This window comes from Poeciliopsis prolifica, unplaced genomic scaffold (assembly GCF_027474105.1).
Source record: "Poeciliopsis prolifica strain line A6 unplaced genomic scaffold, Auburn_PproV2 SCAFFOLD017, whole genome shotgun sequence".
In the NCBI taxonomy this organism is placed as follows: domain Eukaryota; kingdom Metazoa; phylum Chordata; class Actinopteri; order Cyprinodontiformes; family Poeciliidae; genus Poeciliopsis; species Poeciliopsis prolifica.
Window position 1 is genome coordinate 430,061 of NW_026562392.1, and position 13,286 is coordinate 443,346.

At 39.2% G+C, this 13,286-nt stretch overlaps 1 protein-coding gene across 5 annotated transcripts in view; it reads left to right on the plus strand.

Moving 5' to 3' along the window:
* Positions 1-13,286, plus strand: part of tsnare1 (T-SNARE Domain Containing 1) — a 122,621-nt gene that overhangs the window by 37,664 nt on the left and 71,671 nt on the right. For 4 of the 5 annotated variants that reach the window (XR_008606709.1, XM_055042057.1, XM_055042058.1 and 1 more), the window contains exon 2: positions 7,279-7,386. Coding sequence is in view for 4 of the 5 variants with exons in the window: in XM_055042057.1 (XP_054898032.1) it covers positions 7,279-7,386 (108 nt within the window). In the remaining variant the exon portion in view is untranslated. Of the gene's footprint in view, positions 1-6,693; positions 6,754-7,278; positions 7,387-13,286 lie in introns of those variants that run through there. The other variant, XM_055042060.1, reaches the window with a different exon arrangement.

Below are 13,286 nucleotides of genomic sequence, written 5' to 3' on the forward strand. Positions count from 1 at the left end.
TAGATCTGTGACATTTTTTTTTCACATTATTGTGGGATTTAGCAAATAGAAATAATTTTGTTCATTCTTACCAACCTAAAACAAGGGATGTTTGGTCTTATTTAACTTCCCACAATGACAGCAAACCCCTCCCAAAAAATGTGTATGAGTGATTTGTTGCATGTAAACTTGTGGTGACAACTGAACACAAATGATTCAGAATGTGAGTCCATCAAAAGTAACACATATTTCAAACATAACTTTACAAATCCCCATCATTTTCTCACATTTAAGATCCACAGAACATGTATTTCTCAATATATCATAAAACAAGAAACTATAAGTGGCTTATAAGTCTGTCTGAACTTGCTCACTTTTTTGTCTTAAAAAAAAACAATTAAACTGTTAGCATGTTAGCTAAAGAAGACTGATCTGAGGAATGACTTTAATTGTTTCTGGAGTGTGAGAGACAGCCAAACTCCACAGAGAAGAACACAGCAGCAAAGGAACAGTCCTATTCTCTGACTCTGTATATCAAACTCTTCTTCCTTGTCCTTAGCTCAGGGTGTACTTCATTTTTTCCAAACTTTTTCAGTTTTGAACAACATCATCTGGGAATCTGTCATGTATAGTTTTATTCACCTTGGGTTAGATTGAAATACTTTTAGGATATGCTAAAGCCTTGAACCTTTATACATTAAAACCAATGAACTGAGGGAGTACGTTTCTATTTACCAAGACACTTTATTATACATAATGCATCTGACTATGCTAGAGAGATGAATACAATATAAAACATGCCATCCGTTATATTACTGCAGGAAGCCAACAGAAAGTTCTTAAAGCAGTTGACTATTTGAATCAGTTTATTATAACTGGATGACTACTTTCACAGGCATATAAAATAATTTTCACACAAAATATTCCTCATAGTTCATTTTAAAATGTTTCAGAGTAACTGATACACTTGCTGTTGTGGTCGTGTGCAGTCTGCTGATGAGTTCTATTTCAGGGGCTTTTTTACCTGAGAAAATGTGCATCATTTTCTTACCAAAACAAAAATCCCTAAAAAAATTTCAAAATTGATTTTAAAAAGGCCTAATTACTTTGTGTAAAATAATGCTATCTGTTAGACAACATTGTCCTGTTAACCTCTTATGCACTATTACACAGGATGTGGTCTCATGTTGTTCTGTGCTTGTTTGTGATGAATGCAGCATTTGTGGCCAGGGTGTCGGCTTATTTCTGCTCAGTTGCCTGAACAGGCTAAGCTTAAGCCTTGTGGTGCTGATAACGACAGCTGGGGAAGGAGTGGAGGACAGAATGAAAAGCAGTGGGGGTGGTGAGAAGCTGCGGATCTAGTCACTCTGTCCTGCCATGCCTGTATTTACCGTCTTTCTGTGTCCTGCAGAGTCACACAAGGGGGCACGCTGCTCTGCAGCCCCTACACTGTTTACAAGTGTAGGGCTTATTTTTCTCCATAAACCAAGGCTGTCCGCATACTAAAGTGGCATTTGGTGCGCTGGAGTAAGCTTTTACCACCTGGCTTTTCGTGAGTTGTAAAATTGCCTGAAAAAGCCAGACATTTTCTTTGAGAAAAAGTATTCTTTCAAAACCGAATAAAAATAAGGACTGCAGAATTTCAGCAGTTCAGAATTTAGAAAAATGTGAAGATGCAGCACTTGTACAGTTATTCAGTTAATGGAGATAAACTACTACAAAGGATGTCATGTCCACATAAAACTAGAAATTATTTATTTTTTAATGAAACAAAAAGTTACACATAGTCTGTGCCATAAAACTAAGCAAACTAAATGAACTCTATTAATTCTGAAAAAAACAAACAAAAAAAAGCAAGATGCAACTGCCCGATATTATGGATTTAGCCAAATATAAGGCAGGTTGTATGTAAGAGTTAAAACATGCATGTTTTTTTAACCTGGCGTAAATAAGAGATACTTTACAAATAATTCTGGCTTATGCATATGTTGAAAAGTTCTAACATGTACACTCATACTTAGCTGAGCCTATCTGCCATTGAGCCTTTTTGGACCTAAACAGGACCAATCAAGAGTCAGCAAACAGCTTTAGTTGTTAAAGCTACAAACTGGTGACCAGGCCCCAAATCTGGATGTGACTGTAACTTTGTAAAGACAGTTACAAAGTCGTCCTTCTATCACCTGAAGAACATTTACAGGATTAGAGGACTAATGTCCAGAAAGACATAGAGAAACTCATCTATGCATTTATCTTTAGTCACATTGTTTACTACAACAGTGCCTTCTCATGTTTGCCTAAAAAAATCACTCCTCCAGTTGCAGTTGATCCAGAAAGCTGCTGCATTGTTCTGACTAAAACCAGTAAGATAAGCCCATCACCCAGTTCTAAAGTCATAACCAGTGATTCCCTATAGCTCAGAGAATAGACTTTAAGAAACTGTCACATATGTCAAAGTCAAGGCCTGTAGGCCTTGATTTTGATCCTCTAAATGGACCAAGGTCCTCTAAAGGACATAGAGGACATCAATATTATTTACAGAATATTGACTTTATTCTTTAAATAAGTCAACATGTATTCTTTTAAGATCTTCCAGAGCCTCTATTTATGGCCCATTATCACACACACTGGATAGCAGTTGCTATTGGCTATAGGAGCCAAATACTTTTCACATGATCCTGTTTTGAGGATTAATAAATAAAATAACTTTTCTTGCACTACTTATATATTTTTTTGTAATTGCCATATATATGGTACCTCTCATAAGGTATTTTATGCAGATGCAATATCTAAGGACAGAAGTTATTGCTTGATTATGTGAATTAGGGAGGGTCGCTTTCTAGGGGGGAGAAGGAAAACAGTGTGCCAGAAGATATAGATGATGTATTGGTGTAGATGTTCTAGAAGGGATGAAACAAATGGCCTTTTCAACCACTTTAACCACTCCTTGTAAAGCTTTTATGTCATGCTCTCTACACCTGCCATACCCAGTTAGGAGACTGTACAGAACATCTGTTGAGGCATGTGGGCTTTTTTCAGAACCCTGAACAGGTGGGGCTTTGGTGAGCAAGTGGGACTTATGGCCGCTACATAGAAAGAAACTTTCTATCCCACCCCCTTTCCACTCATTTCAGAGAAACATGAACTGATTAGATGCAAAGTGCTCTCTGACTGATCAGCTAAATTGTTTAAAAGCACCAACTCATTTTTTTCCAAGGTTGGAGCATACAGGGAGAGAAACATTTGTACAACCTCTTTGGGTTGCCATGGTTCAGGCTCTCCCGTCCCAGAGGAACAGCATAAAATGGCTCATGAGAACTCTGGAGGTGATGCAGAGGTCCAGTGGCTCAGCTGGAATAATCTGTCCTCAGGACAGCTACAAGGCATGTTCTCTTCAAATGTTCTCTTCAAATGTGGCCTTTAAGAAGACGACCATTGTTAAAAAACAAAGCTACAGGAAGTCCCATGCAAAATCTCTCACAATCCTAGTATATACACATCACCATAGCTTCCCAATAACACATGTTCCCATTTTTATTTCTAAAACATTTCAAAAACTATTTATATTTTATATTTATACTATTTATATTTACTGTACGTTCTAATGTTTGTTGAACTTTTGCATACAATCATGTCTTATTTTGTGGTTGTGATGTAAAAACATATGATTAGTTCAAACATTATGATTATAGTAGGACCCCTTCTGTTGTTTGTATGGTGGCATTGGTCTGTTTTAAGTCACGTCATTTCTGCAGCTAAATCGGCTTTGTTTTTCAACAGAATCCTCTGTCATAAAAAATAGGGACGACAGGATTCAGTTGTGTCAAGTATGTGCCTGTTTATTTCAATTCCAATCCCTTCATGCTGTTGCACCTATAAGAACTTAAACAGAACATGTTCAAACATTGGGGTGGGCTGTATAAACTGTATTTTCTTTCCATTATCGAAAAATAAATTTTTGAGTTAATTGTGGACTGGAAATGGAGGGATTTCATGATCTCAGTAAGACTCATAGGAGTGCTTTCTGGAGACCTCTAGGGGTCTCATGGTCTCATATCCTGCAGAGTAATTTGTAATTTCTGGCTTCTCAGTACTCAGTGTCCTCCTCTGCATGAAAATAATTACTTACAATATTGTTTCCATTTCAAACAGCGAAGGTTTGAGCTTTCTGCCTGTGTGTTTAAATGTGAACAGAGTGTTCCTCATGCCTCCGGACGTAGATGATGCATGTCCCCACTTCAGAGGGATGCAAGACACAGTCAGTGGACATGAAACAAACGGAGTGGAGCTTGTTTGTGGACTGCCAAAAGTAATTAATCTCTTTTCTCAATGAAAATTAATCGGATTAAGCCTTCCCCTGGCCCAGTGAATCTGTCTCTATGTAAAGTTCGGACATTGAATCTCTCACTGCGTCTCCATCCTGCGCCTGCTCCCGAAGTGCCTCGGTAATAAGCTGGATTCACTGGCTTCTCTGCAACAATGGGCAGCGCTGGGACTCCGGAGTGTAATCACATTCTCCTGCTTGTCTGAATGCTTGTCTTTCACGGTTGGGGAAAGAGCTTTGGCCACTTGACCAGTGCTGTACTCCGACCTTTGCTGGCATGCTGAAAAGCCTGGAGAGGAGGGCAGGGAGAGATTTGTTGATTAGAGTTTCATCTGTTTGTCTCTGGCCGCAGGTCAAACACATGTTCTCATGATGTTCTGACCTTTTCAGCAGCGTTCAGATTAGCATTCTATGCCCTGTGCCCCTCTTTTCCTGTAAGTGGGTTATGGGCTAACATCCTGAAGAGGCTGACTATGAAACATTCACTTGTTCCTTAAGCCCCTGGATGTTTGATGGCTCCAAATGTTCCAGTTCTCAACTGATCTACACCCATGTTTAATTGTGACCTTGCTGGAATACAAATGTTTTCAAGTTGCCTCTGAATAATGTGTTCATTCAGGCATGTTCTAACCTACTTCCAACATTTCATGTTTCCTGCAGTTTTTAATTTTTATCACACTACAGCACATTATGTTTTCTCAACTCCTTTATTAAGTAAAGCAAAGAACTTAGAAAACATACTCATGGCTTTCTGTTGGCACACAGCTGGATGTGCTATACTGGCACATACAGGATAGGTGCATGGCTCTGTGCATAAGCCCAGCTCTGTATATAACTACAGAGCAGAACTATGCAGTATGAGTATTTGTTATCGTTTTATATGTTTCCTTGAGAATTGGAGACTGGTTCACCATTGGAGATGTTTAGATTTTTCCTTAGCTTGCTTTATTTTCTGTGCACTGCAGCAACAAATGTAAGATTTGAATACATTTAATTATATACCAGCATAACGAAAGCTATATCTTACATAGGTTAATTTCTTTTTAAAAAATCTCAAAATGTATTTTTTTCTAAATCAAACCCTTTATACCAGAATGAGAGTATTCTTCTTTTTAACATTTCTAAACCCATGCAACATAAATTTGTCATAGATAAATGCTATGTTGTGACCATATTACAGCTGCCTCAGTCCTGGAGAAGATGCGGACATGATGTAGTTCAGTAGTAATGTGAATTTGGGAGGATACACCTCAAAATATTTTATATCTTTATCTTTACTGTGAGGTAATTCTTTAATTTTAGAGAAACTGAGATGGGGTTTTTAATTGTTAACCAGAATAATCAAAATGAATAGAAACAAAAGCTTGACTAACATGTCTGTGTGAAATGACTCTATGAGCTTCACTTTTTAAAGTAAAAATACTGAGAAGAAATCACTTTTTTATGACATGGGACTAAGTTTCATATGTATAATATTTATCTTGATTTTCAAAGCTGAAAATAAACCATTTGTAACTGTCTGTAATAATTCTACTATAGTCAGGGAGGTGGTGGATGATGATTCAGGACATGAAACAGGCTGAACATTCTGAAAGAATTTAGCTGCACATCCAGCACCATAATATGCTACATAATTATAAAAAAGACAGATGCTGTTGATGTTGGTCACACACTAGGGACCAATAAGAGCCCACTTATGTGATATTAGTAAAAAAAAAATATAGAGGGAACAGAGCACTTCTAAAAGCTAAACTAACTAAAAACATTGAGTAAAAATCCACAGCTTACATGTTCTTTTTCATTTAGAAGCCTTCCCCAGGCAGAAAAACTAATCTCAATAAGTCAAACCCTTAATGCCTTAATGATAGTCTTCTTCTACATCCACTCTAAGAAAAAGCCTCATCAAGATGTTTTATTCCAAAATGCATAATGTTTAAAAACCAGAAATTCAAAGATATGTTGTTCTTGTGTATGAATGAAACCACTGTCATCATAGAAACAAACCTGACAGAACTCTTAGCAGTAAGAGAATCAGTTCTCCTGCCATCCATACAGAGGGGATCTGAGCTGATGAAGATGTTTTCAGCCTGACAACTGCTTGTATTGGTTGTGAAATATGTGGAAGCCCCAAACTGAGACCTCATCACAACCCAAGGTCTGTCCATATTATCTACATGTATATTAATTAATGGGCAGGCAGAATGAACATGAATGAAGCTGAGTTTGAAAGGAAATCCTAAGATGTTTAACTCTGAGTCATTTTAGAATCAGCTTTTGTTTTGCAAGATGCTTGCAAACACTGGGGATTCTTATCAACCTCTGTGTCTCTCTGCATTTACACCAACACAGCCACCATCAACACAGAGCAGTGACGTCATCTAAGGGGGTTTTCTATGCCTGGGAATAAATATACAGATCCAGATCGTTCACACTAGATCACCATATAATAGAAGGTAAAACAGCTGCTTTTTAATTTCTGCACTCATTTCAACTTGAAATGATGAGGTTGCTGAAACCCTTCACTCAGGGGGCTCTACTTAGAGCTCTGGTGCTCTAATGTCAATGTGGGAACTAGAGGATCTTTAGGATTATCTTTGAAGTCTCTGTCCTATTTAACATCTTTTTTTTTCATCTTGGAAAAGCAATGTTCTGTTGAACATCAGCAGTATGTTATATTTGCGAAACAGAAAAACAGTAGACCTATGGCTATTTTTTGCTCTAGTTTTTTTGTACACACCATAACTACATGCTTTTTGGGCTACTGTATTTCCTGGACTATAATTCACAGTTTTTTCCATAGTTTGGCTAGGGCTGCAACTTATACTCTGAAGCGACTTATGTGTGAAATTATTAACACATTATTATTATTAACTCTACAAGTGTATTCATTTCAAGGCTGACAGACAGAAAGAGGAAATAAACTGGTGTTTCCTGTTGAATTCTTGCCAACTGTCTTTTTCCTTTCCAACTGCATGCAGCTGACACACCGCCAAACATCAGAATGTCATATGGGTCCATCGATGGAGGATCATTTGCCAGCCGAAACCCGTTTGGGGGCCCCACCAGGCAGGGCTATCAGCCACTAGGTAAGGGCAAGTTCTACTTCATCAAATGACTGTGCCTCTTCATGCTGTAAAAGAAAAGTTCCTTCACGCTGCATTTTAGAGCTTCAGGACTCAAATCATAGTGAAAAAAAGAATGAACGTAATTGAATTGCTTCAATTGTTAGGAAGTTTATCCAACTTAATGCATTAAGCTGGTTTAACTTGATAAATTCAAGTCAATCTTACTAAAATCATGTAGCTTACTTCAAATACAAATTAAACTAATAATAAAGTATTTTTGGGGCTCAGGCTGCCTTTACTTGAGAGTAGCCAGTAATTCCTGGCAAAGGCCATCAGGCCAGGAATTGGACTTGTGACATCTGCATCAAGGACTAAGGTCTCCTTATGTGAGTTGTGTTCTGCACTTTGGTTGATACAGGATCTGTCCTTGGTGAAGCTTGTGTCATGATGTAGTATACAAAGGTGGCTTTGCATTTAATTGTTTCAAGTAAAGTCAAAGTAAAAAATTTCTTGAAGTTAAAATGTTTAACTTTTAAGTTAATTCAACACAAAAAGGTAAGTTAAGTATGCCAAAAATAATTAAGTGAGATTAATGTAAATAAGTCCATAACATGAACTATACAGCCCAAATACACTTTTTAGGGTGGAGTTAGAGTCAACATTATGGTTTAGCTTAATGTGTGAAACAAGTGGCTAGTGGTGACCTGATACAACACAAGCATGAAGATTGTTTTGACCCAAACAGGAAGAACATTGTTTTCATTGTACTGGCAAAAAAATGTTGTTGATTAAAAACAGGCATGAATATGTCAAGTAAAAATCTTCTCACATCTTAACGTTTTCTACCTCCTGTGATGTTTTGACCAAAAACTTCATGTCATTAACTAATACAGAACTGTGATGTGAAATTAAAGTATCAGACAAAAGCAACTCAAAAACTGTATTTCTCCTCTTTATTATGATACCCCTTAATAAAATCTTTCAGATGTCTTTTAGTTAGCATACAGAGTTCAGCTGTGTGTCATTTAGTTCCAGTATAACTGCAGCTTTTCTGTTTCTGGTCAGTTGGGTAGAGAGCATCATAAAGATCCAGCAGACAGGTCAGGGAGAACAATGTGAAGAAGTTTAAAGCAGAGTTAGGTAGATAAGTAAAATCATCAACCTCTCAATGAACACCATTCAATCCACCATCAGAAAACAGACATAACATGACTCAGCTGGTGAATATGCGTCCAACTAAACTAGTTGAAAGTAATCAGTTAAAGGACAGCATTATGTGATTTCCAGGCACCACAATACCAAAATCAAGTAATTTTACCTTCAGTTGTTTTGGAAAGCTATATGTATCAAGTATGACTTGGACGAAACTTGGCTTTGTATTTTAACACATTGAAATTTGACTTTTGTCTAAACTCCTGCTCTTTTTTAAACTCTGCCTTCAAGAAATAATCAAAATATCACTCCTCTAATAACCCTTTAGCAATTATTTTTCCAGCGTTTCACTGAGAAGTAAATGACATACCAAACTCAGCAGATGCACAGTGTCCACCAGGTGTTTGCTAATCGCTTCTGGCTAGTTTGAAGGAGCTCAGTGGGAGAATTGAAGAGGAGGGCTGCTCTGTGAGGCAGAGGCTTGGAAACTGCATCTCTGATAAGTAGCACCATTTACAAGGCGGCACTAGGTCCAACCAAGTGTTTGGCACAGCTGAATGGTTTCCATGGAGATTAAAGTATTTCCCAAACATGCATAACAGAATCGATGCAACATCCCAGGTATTAGTTTGATGAGGGAATAAGAATATAACATGATCTAAATCTCAAAAACATCCGTTTTACATAATACCACCCATTTAAAAAAACATGGATAATACTTCACCCATGTTCCAGTGAGGTATTACCTACCTCACTGATAGGCAATACTGTTCCCGCCAGTGAGGAGGTAGGAAAACAATTACAGCGTAAGGTAAAGTAAAATCTTCCATCATCTTTTGTGATATTAGAAGATCACAATTTCACTTTCAGAAATTGTAAACTTTTCTAACAAATGTAAAATAGAATACATTCTGAATTTGTTTTTCATCAGATGTTATTGTCATCACTGTGGTTTCATCAGAATCCACCTGAAGTCATTGTTGTTCCAGCCTTCAGAAGCAAACAGTCAAACTCACGGATTATTAGTAAACACATTTGTCATTCATGAAAAAATTAATATTTCAAGCAATCTGAACCACATGAGATGAAAAGCAAACAAATACATTATCACATACACCGGAAGTAGAAATGCATTCACTGAGTTTAAGATTATAGAGGATATGTTCAAAAATGTTTTACAAATCTTAATGTGAAAAAATGTTTTCTGAACATATTCTGAAATTATGTGGGCTAGGTAATAAAAGAAACATGCACAGGAGAGATGTGGTGTTTTATTTAACATATTCACATCATGACATACTAAAGATTTGAGTCAGGAGAAACCATTTTTGTCTTTAGTTGAATCATAGTTTCTGATTCCCCACACAGACACTCCTGAGAAAGACAGAGTTCATTTTTCAGACAGTCAGCTTTGAGTTTCATTTAGATGCTGAATGGCTGAGAGGATTTCATCTGATCTACAATAAAATTCATATTTGAAGCAGTAGATTGGAGTGTGTGCTTATGTGTGTGAGCTGATGCTCTCATGCAGAGGTCACAGGTTTTCTGAAGGGTTAAGCGGTGTGAAAAGCAGCTTCATTGGATTTGATCCTCTTGGTGCTTTCATTAGCCTTGTAATGGGGTAGGAGTGAGACAAAAGCCTGGAGGCAAAACATGTTCAGCCAAGCTACAGGTGTATGTGTGTAAAACAGATTTTCTCTGACCAACTGAGAGAAACTCAATGCATGCAAGGCTGGAAACAGACTCCAGCTGTGGGAAGAACGTCTGTGGATTTTATCTTCTTGCTGGGCAGACTGCCTGACAAGGGGGTGGTTGGTCGACTTCTCTTTCGACAAACATGTTAACTTTTGGGAGACTGATAGTTTTAACTTTTCTTTAAATAATTTGCAAACATAAGGGAATTTCTTTATTTTCCTCTGTCACCACAGAAAGACAGCTGCATAGACACCTGCTCTCGAGCCTTCTCAAAACAGTTTAAAACTTTCTGAAGAATATCGACATTATGTTAATAATGATAAAGACTGTAAACTGCAGAGGAAATGAGAACAATTATTTACATATAGAGGAAATCTTTAATTGTTCTTTGGTGGGTGAATTCCCAGTGCACAGAAGCAAAATGTATAAAAAGAAAACAACACATAAAGACCATCATTAAAAATAAATCACTACAAATGAGAATACAAACAAGATGCTTCCTCAAGGGGAGGCATCACTGACACACTTCAGAGTACATGCACCTGATATGGGGTGTAAACAACAGGACATTAGCTGATCACTGGATCACCAGAAACACAAACAGACCAAAGTGATTCCAAACCCTTCACCTCATTTTCAGATGGCTGTTTCACAAAACCAGGGCAGTGACTTAAGCTGGGATTGTCTGGATATCCTGATTTATTTTAGCCTGGACTCTGTTTCACAAAAACAATAGCAAGTAATGGCAATGTATCTTGTGCAGCTGGCCTGCTCCAGACTAGGCTAACAGCCAGACTTAGATAATGCTGGAGCCTCATCTGGTCAGTCAGATGAGGCCAGTCAGTCAAAAACCTATTATTTATTTGCTTTGTCTGGCTGTATGGAATCAATTATCAATGTTTTTTTCATTTCAAGATAATTCTTGAAATATGCTTTATTAGATTATTGTAAATGAATATAACACTAACCTTTCACAAACATGTCTTATGTGGAACATAAGACATGTTTATATATTCAATTCCCTTCTCACCCACCGCGGGTGGTTCTTATTCTCTGAGCTCGGGTCCTCTACCAGAGGCCTGGGAGCTTGAGGGTCCTGCGCAGTATCTTGGCTGCGCCAAGGACTGCACATTTCTGGACTGAGATGTCTGATGTTGTTCCTGGGATTTGTTGTAGCCATTGCTCCAGTTTGGGGGTGACTACCCCGAGGGCCCCGATGACCACAGGTACCACTGTGGTCTTCACCTTTCAGGCCCTCTCCAGTTCCTCCCTGATGCCCTTGTATTTCTCCAGTTTCTCGTGCTCCTTTTTCCTGATGTTGCAGTCGCTTGGTATTGCTACATCTACCACAACGGCTTTCCTCTGTTGTTTATCCACTACGACAATGTCTGGTTGGTTCGCCATTACCATTTTGTCTGTCTGGATCTGGAAGTCCCACAGGATCTTAGCTCTGGCGTTCTCCACCACCTTTGGGGGTGTTTCCCAAAGGTGGTGGGTTTCCAGTCCATATTCTTCACAGGTGTTTCTGTACACTATGCCTGCCACTTGGTTATGACATTCCATGTATGCTTTCCCTGCCAGTATCTTACACCCTGCTGTTATGTGCTGGACTGTCTCATGGGCCTCCTTGCACAACCTACACCTTGGGTCTTGTCTGGTGTGGTAGGTCTGGACCTCTATTGCTCTGGTGTTTAGGGCCTCTGTGCTGTCCTCGAGTCCAGCTTTTTCCAGCCATTGGTAGGATTTACTGATATCAACCACTTCAGTTATTTGCTGGTGGTACATCCCATGTAGGGGCTTGTCCTCCCGTGATGGTATCTCTGGCACCTCAACCTCCGTTCCCTGTTGTCTGAGACATTCACTGAGCACATTGTCTGTTGAGGCTTTGTCCCTGTTTTATCTATGGATCTCAGTTGTTTCGTCATGGACAGTGGTTCTCACACTCACTAGTCCTCTTCCTCCTTCCTTGCGGCTCGTGTACAGTATCAGGGTGCTGGATTTGGGGTGGAACCCTCCATGCATGGTTAGTAGTTTTCGAGTCTTAACATTTGTGGCTTTTATCTCCTCCTTTGGCCAGATAATTATTCTAGCAGGGTATCTGATTACTGGCAAGGCATAGCTGTTTATCGCACGGATTTTGTTCTTGCCATTGAGCTGGCTTCTCAGGACTTGCCTTATTCGTTGAAGGTATTTAGCTGTGGCTCCTTTCCTTGTGACCGCATCGAGGTTACCATTTGCTTGTGGTATACCTAGGTACTTGTAACTGTCCTCTATGTCTGCTATTGTTCCTTCTGGGAGTGAGACCCCTTCTGTGCGGATGAGCTTCCCCCTCTTTGTGACCAGCCGACCACACTTCTCTAGTCTGAATGACATCCCAATGTCCGTGCTGTAGATCTTGGTGGTGTGGATCAGTGAGTCGATCTCTTGCTCACTTTTGGCGTACAGCTTGATGCCATCCATGTGGGGAAGGTGACTGATGTTGGCCCCGTTTTTGAGTTGGTATCCGTAAAAAGTCTTGTTGATAATTTGGCTGAGGCCTATCTAGAACAGTAGCAGGGACAGAGCATCTCCTTGGTATACGCCACATTTGATGGACACTTGTGCAAGTGGTTTGCAGTTGGCTTCAAGGGTAGTTTTCCACAGCCTCATTGAGTTTGCAATGAAGGCTCTCAGAGTACTGTTGATGTAATATATCTCTAAGCATTCAATGATCCAAGTATGCGGCATTGAGTCATAGGCTTTCTTGTAATCGATCCAAGCCATGGTGTGTCGGGTTTTGCAGTCTCTGGCAACTGTGTGGTCTACGAGGAGTTGGTGTTTGGCTCCTCTGCGATTTACACCGATACCTTTCTGTGCCGTGCTCATGTGTTTATCCATGTGTTTGCTTATCTTGGCCGCTATGAAGCCTGACATGAGCTTCCAGGTTGTGGAGAGGCAGGTTATTGGTCGGTAGTTGGGTGGGACTGGACCCTTTGATGGATCCTTCTGGATCAGGACTGTCCGCCCTTCAGTTAACCATTCAGGGTGAGTCCCACTTTATAGCAGCTGGTTCATTTGGGCTGCCAGTCGCTCAT